Below are 12,136 nucleotides of genomic sequence, written 5' to 3'. Positions count from 1 at the left end.
TTATATGAATGTAGGAAGTGAAAGAATGTTGGTCTTAGTTCCATATTCAAAGGCACAAAAGATCAATATAATTTAACACTAATTTTTAAAAACATTCCACCAATTATTTATGAACAATTTTCCATTTTTGAAAAGGAGCATTCTCTTCAAAATATATGTAGAAGCTAGTTATGGATCAAAAATAAACATTTAACATTTGAAAGTGTTATTTAATTTATATATAAGAATTTCATATTACATTTCTATCCAATTTCACTTTTCTTTTTTGGTATTAAATACTTTCAATACTTACAATACTAGACAACACAGTATCAACAGTAGAGACCTTCAAATTTCTAGGTTCAACCATATCATAAGATCTAAAATGGACACCTAACATCAAAAATGTCATCAAAAACGCTCAACAAAGAATGATTTTTATGTGCTAACTCAGAAAGTCAACTGCCCAAGGAGCTGCTGATACAGTTCTACAGAGGAATCGTTGAGTCTGCCATCTGCACCTCTATAACTGTTCAGTTTCGTTCTGTAACCCAACAAGACTGATACAGACCAACCTGCCTTCCACTGAGGACCTGCATACTGCACAAGTCAAAAAGAGGATTATGAAAATATTTACAGACACCTCACATCCTGGACATAACTACTTCAACTCCTACTGTCAAAACGTCACTATAGAGCACTGCACACCAAGACAACTAGACACAAGAACAGTTTCCCCCCGAACGCCATTACTCTGCTAAACAAATAATTCCATCACACATCTCCTCCGACAAATGACTGTATGACTATAACTTTGTTGCTTGTATCCATACAATTAATATTGACTGGTTCCTAACATGATTTGATTGCTTATTTGTATCCGGGCTATTGTACCTTATGATTCTTGATGAACTTATCTTTTCTTTTATGTACACTGAGAGCATGTGCATCAAGACAAATTCCTTGTGTGTCAAATAACACTTGGTCAATAAAATCTATTCTATTCTATTCTATTCTATTCTATATAAATATTTCTAAGTACATCACATCCATAATTAAAAGCCTTTACACAAACTTCTTGATTTAATGATCTGTATGTACATACATACACATACACATATACTGCTCAAAAAAATAAAGGGAACACTTAAACAATGGAATATAACTCCAAGTATTCAATGAGAATATTTCATTCATTCAGATCTAGCATGTGTTATTTGAGTGTTCATTTTATTAAATAAAGGGAACATTTAGACAACAGTATATACAGTAATCCCACGCTACTTCACGGTTCATTTTTCGTGGATTCGCTATTTCACAGGTTTTCAAAGGGGGCTTAAATCCATTAAATTTTTTAAATTCATTAAAAATTCATAAAATTCTTCGACAGTACTACTGTACTCTATTAAAGAAACTGGTAGGATATCACATGTATTTCCAGCTGAGAGACATTATAGAATGACTGTTTAATGTAAAGGGTGGGTTTTAAAAGTCCAAACTCTCGTTAAATACATTAAAAAATATCTTTCCTTTACTTCATGGAAATTTGTTTTTCATGGGTGGTCTTGGAATGCATCCCTCGCAAAAAACGAAGGTTCACTGTAACTCCAAGTATTCATTGAGAATATTTCATTCATTCAGATCTAGGATGTGTTATTTGAGTGTTCCCTTTATTTTTTTGAGCAGTATATTTTAAATTTGGTGAAGCTACGAAAAAACAGATTCAAACATAAAAATATCCCTTAGAACTGAAAGAGAGTGAATGCATGATTTACAATCAAAAACATATTTGTTAATTTCTGAGTACCTTAAGCCACTTTAATTGATACAGAAGTATTCTTAGTTTAAAGTTTGTCATTTAAAATGAACAACAATTAGTTTAACTTTGCATTATTTATATTTTTTGCAGAAAATATATTATCCAGCAATTAAAAATGGGCAACAGTTGTCATAATTTCAACAGCTGAGAAATGCCCAAAATATATTTAACATATTTAACAGAGCTATCACATATCCTCAAACCTGTACTTAAAGTTTGCTGTTATTTATCTTTATTGTAGGAACATTACAGAAACACATTAATCTAAAATTCTAGTAGTACAGAAATAATTATACAGCATCTCTGATATAATTAATTGGGCGGGAGGTGTCACACCTGTGGTTTTTTTGTGGTGTTTTTATTACCTAAATCTTTTAGTTCATAGTATACTCAGAACTTTTTAATATCCCATAAGCATTAATTCTTGGAAATTCTGTGCACTTGTGGAAAACTTTACAACTGCCACAAGGTAGTTTAGGTTGATCCATCAGATATTTTAAAACCTGATGCTATCTTAGAAAGCATATATTATGTATAGAAAAGTTATCCATTCCATGATAATGCATTTTATGAATCAGCTCATGTTCTATTCATACACTATTTTTATTGTCTTCCACCCTATTTCAACATTTTAATATTTTACAAACACACATTTCATTATCATAGTTTAATAATTAAAACCAGAACTGGTGTCATGCCCAATTAATGTGCCCTGGTAGCATGCCCATTAGTTTTTCCATTAGTGAATTCAACAATACTAATGGGATTACTAGCATGGGATGCTAATTGGGCGTGACATAAGAAACTGGCTTACTTCTTAGCATACCCTTGCTAATGATGAAATTAATGAGCATTTTATTAAATGCTGTCTCATCAAAGTGTACTTAGTTAGCGTTAAAATTGTTACAAACGATGCTGCATGCCAAAGATCAGGTGTCTACAAAAGTGATTCTTTATATATTTTGGCAACAATCTGGAATATTATGTGTTATTTATCTAAAATCACATATGTAAGTTTTGAATTTCAACTTATATAATCACATATGTCAAACACAGTGTAAATATGGAAGCAACGCCTCCAGTTTTGATCTGTATTCCTTCCAGTGTTTTTGTAGTACTGTATGTGGAAAGCTGAATTTGTCTACAGTCCACAATCCATTTGCTTTGCAACATTGCAATAATCTTTAATAGAATTTGCTTTGAAGTAAAAGGCTTTCATCCATAAACACATTTAAGTATCTTAAGCAAGATGCTGCACAAATTAACAAGAGTAGACATTACACAAATTATAGCTATATGTTGATCATTTTTGGAGAAATCTCTAGCTTTCTCTTGTCTGGACCCCTTAGAACACAAGTTGCACTTGATAACACGCAATACTAAGAATGGGAATCAAAATCCACATTTTTAAATGAATCTATTGAATTTTAACTTGCCCAAATAATAAGTTGACTGCAATAAAATTGCATTATTTCAATTTCACATATTCCTGAATTTTGTAATGTACTTTGTGACTAAGATGCAATCTTGATACCATGGAATACATACTTTATTTTGGATGCAAAAATTAGTATGACATAGTATGTTGAAGAAAATTATAATGAACATAAATGCATGTCTTCTATATACTATTTAAACTTACAGAACAAAAAGCAAATCAAAAAAGACTATTTAAAAATACAAACTACATAAGTGATTCAATTATTTCTTTCCACATTCTACAGGTAGTTTTGTTTCTGATGGTTGCACATGATCTTCCCCCCTTTTAAAAATAAAATCCTAATATTGTGCTACTGAAGGTTTGCCACTGAAATATGGAATATTTTCGCATTCCAGTACCTGGAGATGTCCATGAAACTACTAAGAGTAGAGTTTTACTTGAGAAAAACTTTACTTTTTTACTAGTGAAAGATAAAAGCAAAAGAAAAACGTTTATTAAAAGACTGTTCCTATGAAAAAAATGTCCCCTAGAGCTGAGATTAATTCCTAGTGATTACACAGATCAAATCATGCTGGTTTTTTGGCAGCAATCCCAAAAAAGTTTGCTTCTGTCTTCTGGGATTTTTCAACTATGCAGTCTAGTCGATACGATGATATTTCCTCCATGTCTCCCACCCTAGTAATAACTAAGCTTCAATGCTTCTCAGCTTCTGAGTTGAGATAAAATAACCCAGTGATGCTGCTTGCTGCTTGGTTTCTATTAGATTATTTGTGATCATTTCTAATGTGCAAGTTTTCATTTCATTTTGTAGGTTTACATAGAAACATAGAAACATAGAAGACTGACGGCAGAAAAAGACCTCATGGTCCATCTAGTCTGCCCTTATACTATTTTCTGTATTTTATCTTATAATGGATATATGCTTATCCCAGGCATGTTTAAATTCAGTTACTGTGGATTTACCAACCACGTCTGCTGGAAGTTTGTTCCAAGGATCTACTACTCTTTCAGTGAAATAATATTTTCTCACGTTGCTTTTGATATTTCCCCCAACTAACTTCAGATTGTGTCCCCTTGTTCTTGTGTTCACTTTCCTAATAAAAACACTTCCCTCCTGAACCTCATTTAACCCTTTAACATATTTAAATGTTTCGATCATGTCCCCCCTTTTCCTTCTGTCCTCCAGACTATACAGATTGAGTTCATTAAGTCTTTCCTGATACGTTTTATGCTTAAGACCTTCCACCATTCTTGTAGCCCGTCTTTGGACCCGTTCAATTTTGTCAATATCTTTTTGTAGGTGAGGTCTCCATAACCGAACACAGTATTCCAAATGTGGTCTCACCAGCACTCTATATAAGGGGATCACAATCTCCCTCTTCCTGCTTGTTATACCTCTAGCTATGCAGCCAAGCATCCTACTTGCTTTTCCTACTGCCCGACCACACTGCTCACCCATTTTCAGACTGTCAGAAATCACTACCCCTAAATCCTTCTCTTCTGAAGTTTTTGCTAACACAGAACTGCCAATGCAATACTCAGATTGAGGATTCCTTTTCCCCAAGTGCATTATTTTACATTTGGAAACATTAAACTGCAGTTTCCATTGCTTTGACCATTTATCTAGTAAAGCTAAATCATTTACCATATTCCAGACCCCTCCAGGAATATCAACCCTATTGCACACTTTAGAGTTATCGGCAAATAGGCAAACCTTCCCTACCAAACCTTCCCCTATGTCACTCACAAACATATTATTTTATTTTATTTTACCAGGCAACTGTATATCTACTGGAAACACTATTATCTTTATTCAGGTTAGTTATATCCAAGATACTACAATAGATCCACTCTGCTCAACCTGGGCCTCCAGAAATTGCCAGACAAAATACTCCAGAGCTATGCTAGTCAGTAATTCTGAAAGTTTTATACTAGTAGTAAATTGTATATTCTGGAGGACAGTACTTTGGGAAAAAGAGGCCTGACAAAAGAATAACTCCTTACTATTCATGCTTTATTTATCTATTTATCTATCTCCTTACTATTCATGCTTTATTTATCTATTTATCTATTTTCATGAATTATCTGGGTAGTTAGCCCATGGAAATACAGTATAAGTAGCAGAACTTTGGCTTCATCAGATCCAGGTTGCTAGTAATGGTTGATATCATTTTGCCAGCCCTGCAGGCAGGTGTTTGAATAGTTCAGGACCTGAGCTATTGCCATATCTCATAGGTTTAAGTCAAATCATTTACATTCCTGACACACAAACAAAGTCACACATTAGATTTGATTTATACCTTAAAGCAGTTGAGATATTGCTATTGCTATTAATTAGTTTTGCATGCCACCCCTCTCCGAAGACAAGAGATATGATCTGAGTATGGTGGATATAAAAACTAGCCATTTCTTATGGACAGGCTATTTCTGGTGTCACAATTCTGTAATCAGTTTGCCTCAGGTATCAGATGGATTGAATTGGAGCTGTGGTGGTGTAGTGGTTTGAATGCAGTACTACAGGCTACTTCTGCAGACTGCCGGCTGTCTGCAGTTTGGCAGTTCAAGTCTTACTGGCTCAAGGATAACACACTCTTCCCTCCTTCTGAAGTTGGTAAAATGGGGGCAATATGCTGATTCTGTAAACTGCTTAGAGAGGGCAGTAAAGCACTATGAAGGGGTATACTGTACAGTAAATCTAAACAGTATTGCTATTTCAGAAGATACATGGAAAACAAAATGTAATGGGGGCTCTTGATGGGATTGTACCATAACATTTTAACCTGTACATTGATTCTGGATTACAGAGAAACTCTGGGAAATGAAGTATTAGAAGAAAAAATTTGATGTGATGTTGGCAGATAAGGTATACGAGACATATGTTTGCATCCTTTTTGACAAACTGAGTTGGCAAAATCATAACCCTATGCACATTCAAATGGTGCATATTCCATCACAAGGCCAGTCCTTGAAGACTAATAAGAAGGACAGGAGAACATAGGGTGTATTTGGACACTATTAATGACATAGGTTATTTGGATTTTATAATGATGCTATTGATACAACAATAGTTATAAAATTATTGAAGAGGGGGAGAATTTATTGTAACTAGTATCATAAACCCTCTGCATTAACCTCACGAGAAGCAGGGAAATAGCAAGTATACATACATACATACATACATACATACATACATACATACATACATGCTTATTTTGTGGGTGTGGCTTGCCGGCCATGTGACCAGGTGGGAATGGCTTGATAATCATGTGACCGAGGGAGGGGGCTTAATGATCATGTGGCTGGCTTAAAGGTTCCCAACTTAACGTCACTCACATCAAGGATTTGGGTTAGAATTAGGGTGCCTGGCCACTCCTCGCCTCAAAGAGGTACAATTTCCCTATCTATTTATTATTACTGAACATCCAAAATATACTCTTTAATTCTATGGATATACGTGTGCATACATATTACACGCAGGCACACAAAAATATACATTATCTAATATATAAACATACACACACGCACAGCTCTTCTAAAATTATATACATTCAACCTCATTTACCGTGATAGGAAAAACATAACCAGAGCCCAAAAGGGGAAAAAAAGAAAAACATTCAAAAACTTTCTACCGGTACTGTGTACCTGACTAAAAATTTTACTACCGGTTCTGCATACCTGACACTTATCACTGCATACATACATACATACATACATACATACATACATACATACATACATACATACATACATACATACTCTACTGTATTATTAAAATACAACTTTCACTATTTTACCTGTGGATCAAAGAGAAAGTAAGGACGGCCTCTTCTTAACTGAAGGACAACGTATTCTTCTTGATTACCAGGTGACATAGAGAGAAAAAGTAGACCATCAAGTTCTGCAGTTTTAAAGCTTGTTTTAATACCTAGTTAGAAATAAAAAAGGCATGTTTACCTCTCACTAGATAACATATTTGTGGCATATCAATGAACATGATTATTCTTATAGATGCAATTGCTATTGACATTATACACATCTGATCCTGTGTAATCCAATATTTAAGTCTGGATAAAACTGAGGAAACAAAATAAATTCATAGATTTTGGAAATGAATGCCTTTTGGAATCATGGATTGTTAATTTTAAAATTTTCAGTTGGGCTGCCATTTTTCTGTGATAGTCTGGGGATTCCAGCTCTTGCTGAGAATTGAACTACAAGATCTTCAAGAACTTCCTCCAAGACCTCCAAGATTTTCCGATTGTATTATTCTAGGAAATTAATACGAGCCCTAGTAATCCCTAAAGAGGGATCACATTTGCTATTGTCAATTCTATATATATATTTCTAAATGACATATTTTCCATATATAAAATGAAATGATTTTCATTTTGTTTTATCATTTCAGAAAGTTTCTAATGGAAAGTCTGGGGATAAAATACTTTAAAAAACCCTTTAAATTACAACATACGGACATTAAACTGCCATAATTATTTTCAAACCAAGTATTAAAATTATTGGTCACATTCTGCATAGTTTCTGATGTAAGTACTTCTGATTAAAAGTGTCTTTTTACTACTTATACAGTGATATTCATGTCCTTGTTGGTCCCTTTTAGTACACTGATAACAGTGTAGTGTAATTTATTGGGTTCTACCCAGCTGTATCAAATGAATCAACTTTTTCATATTCATTTTTTCCTTCCTTTGTCAGGCAGAAAATAATAAGTAATGAAAGCTTCTCGTGTAGACAGATTCTATTATGAAAAATTGAAGAATCATAACTACAGCACGTATTCATATTACAATAATGCTACTAATTACTTCACACCATAAGTAGTATCCTTTGACTCACATACTTTAATCTTTCCACAGGTTGACACCCATACAGTCACAATATACTCACAAATATTAAGACATTCACTTGAAATAATGAACATCCATCATGCTATTAAAATAGCTGTTCAGAGCTATGTGACAATTGACTTTAAATAAACTTGGCAGGGAATATAATCAAAAGCTCTTTTATATTCCAGTAGTCTTACAGAGGGCTTGAGATAACAATAAGAAAGGAGACTGCTAAGAAGAAATTACAGAAAATATCTATGCTTACTTAATTTTTTATTATTATATTTCATTCCTATGAGCTTATTTTTCTATTAAATCATCAAGGGCTCCTTAATATGTAGTACATATTTAAAAAGTAATATGTGATAAGTGATGTGCACTAGATTCAGCATAACCCAAAGAGGTTAATTCAAAACAGTTTTTCATTTTCCCAGGGTTGATTAGATCATTCTGTTTCTTTTACACAAAGGTATGCTTAACAATCAGAGTGAAACTTGGGAATATTCTTACAATGAATGCTCAACTGGAGTGGTGCAGTAGTTAGTGTGCAGCACTGCAGGCTACTTCAGCTAACTGCTAACTGTAGTTCAGCAGTTCAAATCTCACCACCGGCTCAAGGTTGACTCAGCCTTCCATCGTTCCGAGATGGGTAAAATGAGGAGCCAGATTGTTGGGGGCAATATTCTTATTCTGTAAGCCGCTTAGAGAGGTCTGTAAAAGCACTACGAAACAGTATATAAGTCTAAATGCTATTGTTATTGCTAAGTTCTACCAGAGCTGGGGTGGTGCAGCAGGTAGAGTGCTGTACTGCAGGCCACTGAAGCTGACTGTAGATCTGCAGGTCAGCGGTTCAAATCTCATCAACGGCTCAAGGTTGACTCAGTCTTCCATCCTTCCGAGGTGGGTAAAATGAGGACACGGATTGTGGAGGCAATATGCTGACTCTGTTTAAAAAATGTTATTGCTAACATGTTGTAAGCCGCCCTGAGTCTAAGGAGAAGGGCGGCATAAAAATTGAATAAATAAATAAATAAATAAATAAGTTCAGTATATAGGTGTTGATCTTGGCTATTAAAAGGGTTTTCCCTTTATGATATAGAGGGCCACAAAGTCTGCTTTGAAACTCTGCTGAAATGGTTACAAAACATGATTTAAACCAGGGAAACAAGCAAGCAAGTGAACAGACAAAAAATGTTAGGAAAAAATTCAGAGTGGCTATACCCCAGAGAGTATAAGAAAGGGAAAAGGCCATCAGTCTTTCAAAATAATGATGATGATGATGATGATGATGATGATGATGATGATGATATTAGATGATGATATTAGATTTGTATGCCGCCCCTCTCTGAACCGGTTAAAATACTATTACTGGAGTCTTTATCAATAAAATATAGTTCTAAGATCACTTGCAACGTTCATTTTGTAGTCTGACTTAAAATAATTTGAAAATAAATTAAAATAATCATTTTCTTTGTTGCTTGTGCTACTATGTGTACTAAGGGGTTTGTCAACAAGCTGACCTAGGCTATAGACTGGTTATTTTTTGGCAAATTACACACCCAAACACAACAATGTCATTAAAAACAGTGAATTAATCTCTTATATTTTAATTATTTCTTAATAATTAGCTCCATGACAGAACAGGGAGCATAATATCCTATGAAAATGCCTTCTCTTTGTATCAAATTGTGTTAACCTATTAGTCTAAACTTCCATCTATCATCACAGTAAATTTCATAATATTCTGTTAACAAAAGATTTCATTCTGTATTTTTTTAAAAATACAGTAGCGCTTCCTCTCTCTCTCTCAGACAGACACACACTTCTAGAAATATATTTATCATATTTAATTATATTTAATCACATAAAAATGAGCATAGCTCCACAGTGTCCATTGAGATGTAAATAACATTAGGCTTACTAGAATTTAGTCTCAGAAAAAATGAAAGAAGAATACAGTTTAAGGCAACTAGTAACAAACACAATTCTTTTTTGAAAAAGGAAGGCAGGATATGAGTTTTATGTCTTGGCCCGGGTTGAGTTAAGTGATGCCATGCCCTCCCTCTTACAGTGCCTGGAGGCTGTTAGGGGCTAGTTGGGGAGCAACAGGTTGAAAATAAACCCTGGCAAGACTTAGTGGGTTTGGGGTTCATTGGCTCAGGGGTATTTGCCACCTTTCGTCTTGGATGGGTGACACTATCCCAAAGATACTCTGTGCATAATCTGGTGGTTCTCCTGGACTCACAACTCCTGTTTGAAGAGCAGATGGTAGTTGTGGCCAGGAGGGTCTTTGTGCAACTGCGGGTTGTGCACCAGTTATGTCCTTTCCTGGGCCAGCAATCCCTAGTCACAGTCATTCATGTTCAAGTCACTTCCAGTCTTGCCTATAGCAACACACTCTACATGGGGCTTCCCTTGAAGAGCATCCAAAAATTTCAGTTGGTGAAAAATGCAGCAACCCACATGGTTTTGTGCAGACCCCAGTGTGCACATAGATCACCTCTCCTGAGGGAGAGGTGCATTGGCTGCCAAGTTGCTTCCAGATGCAATTCAAAGTGCTGGTTGTCAGCTTTAAAGCCCTTCATGGCTTGGGACCAGGAGAACAAGCGCAACTCCACGCTGCTCACTACCAACCTCCAAAGTCAGTCTAGGAACATACCATTGTCAATAGTACTGAAAACCACTGAGAGGTCAATAAAAGAAAGATGGATGCACTACTCTCATCTTGATCCAACTAGAGGTGGTCCAAGAGTACAATCAATGCCACCTCAGTACTTTACCCAAGCCTGAAGCTTCACTAAATGAGGCCCAGATAATTTGCTTCTTGCAAAGTCCTCTGAAGTTGCAATGCAACCACTTTCTCTACAATCATAGTGAGTCACCATACTAGCCAACATACTGTTTTGGGATCATGTGAGTTGCAGTGAAATGTATCTAGGGGGCATCAGACTGGGAAAAGCACAAATCACATCATGAAAAATGTTCTGAACATTCATCCTTTCAGATGTCAGCAAACATTCTGCAATGAAATGAGAACATGGCCTATCAGGCATCTATGACAGCCCATAGAACAAAACAACTTCAATCTATTAGTTGTCTTCAAAAAAAAAGTGTGTCCTATCAGGCACCTAACTTTTAATCATAGTGTCAGATGAAGGCTAAGGAAAAGCTTATCTCATATAACTACAATATAGACACCCAAGAATTTTTCACACAGAATAGATGTAAAAAGTGCTGAAGTTTCAAGGAAACTCAGAGCTGTCTGACATTAGGATGTGAAATTGGTCTTGCCTGTCTGTCTTCAAAGCTTCTCAATTATTGAAAGAGAAGATTGGGCAATAGAACATTTTTTAAAAAATTTGCCAAGCATATTCACAGCAATTTTTCTACAGAAAATTAATATGTAAAATACACCCACACAGTGCAGCTTTCTGTGTATCCATGCTTGAGAGGAAGGCAAACAGAAGTGACAGGCACAGTAAATTTTTAAAATACTCTTTTCTAACTAAAGTCAGGAAAGCCAATTTGGTGGAGCAGGTAATGCATCAGGCTAGAAGCTAGGTGATTGTGGGTTCTAATCCTGCCTTAGGCACAAAACAAACTGGGTGACTTCAACTCTAGGAAGCAGATAATGGGAAACCACTTCCATAATTTGGCAGGACGACTTCAGATATACATGGGTATATATATACACACACACATACAAACACGCACAGGGGGGGGGGAGTCATTGCCATGTAGTAGTTAAAGTGTTGGATAAGGTCCACTAGGATCTAGGTTTAAGTATTCGTAAGATGGCCATTTGGTGAAGAAATAGATTCTGACAGGCTGATCTCTTGAATGAAAAGAGGCTTAGGTAAAATAAAACAACTATATAAGTATACCCATAGATTCAAAACCATAAGCATGAAATAATAGAATATCACTACATTTATATGCATAGCAAATTCCAGTACTAGTAGTACCTCTAGATACGAGTTTAATTCGTTCCAGAACGGAGCTCGTATGTCGATCAACTCGTATCTGGAACAAATGGCTTTAGACTTTGTTTTT

At 35.3% G+C, this 12,136-nt stretch overlaps 1 protein-coding gene across 1 annotated transcript in view; it reads right to left on the bottom strand.

The window, feature by feature from the left end:
* USH2A (usherin) overlaps nucleotides 1–12,136 on the bottom strand; it is a 584,211-nt gene that overhangs the window by 374,746 nt on the left and 197,329 nt on the right. Inside the window, exon 23 of the mRNA XM_070728574.1 lies at nucleotides 7,034–7,164. Coding sequence (XP_070584675.1) covers nucleotides 7,034–7,164 — 131 coding nt within the window. The remainder of the gene's footprint in view (nucleotides 1–7,033; nucleotides 7,165–12,136) is intronic.

This window comes from Erythrolamprus reginae, chromosome 1 (genome assembly GCF_031021105.1).
Source record: "Erythrolamprus reginae isolate rEryReg1 chromosome 1, rEryReg1.hap1, whole genome shotgun sequence".
In the NCBI taxonomy this organism is placed as follows: domain Eukaryota; kingdom Metazoa; phylum Chordata; class Lepidosauria; order Squamata; family Dipsadidae; genus Erythrolamprus; species Erythrolamprus reginae.
Note: the sequence above shows the minus strand (reverse complement) of the source record. Positions and strands in the feature narration are given on the sequence as shown.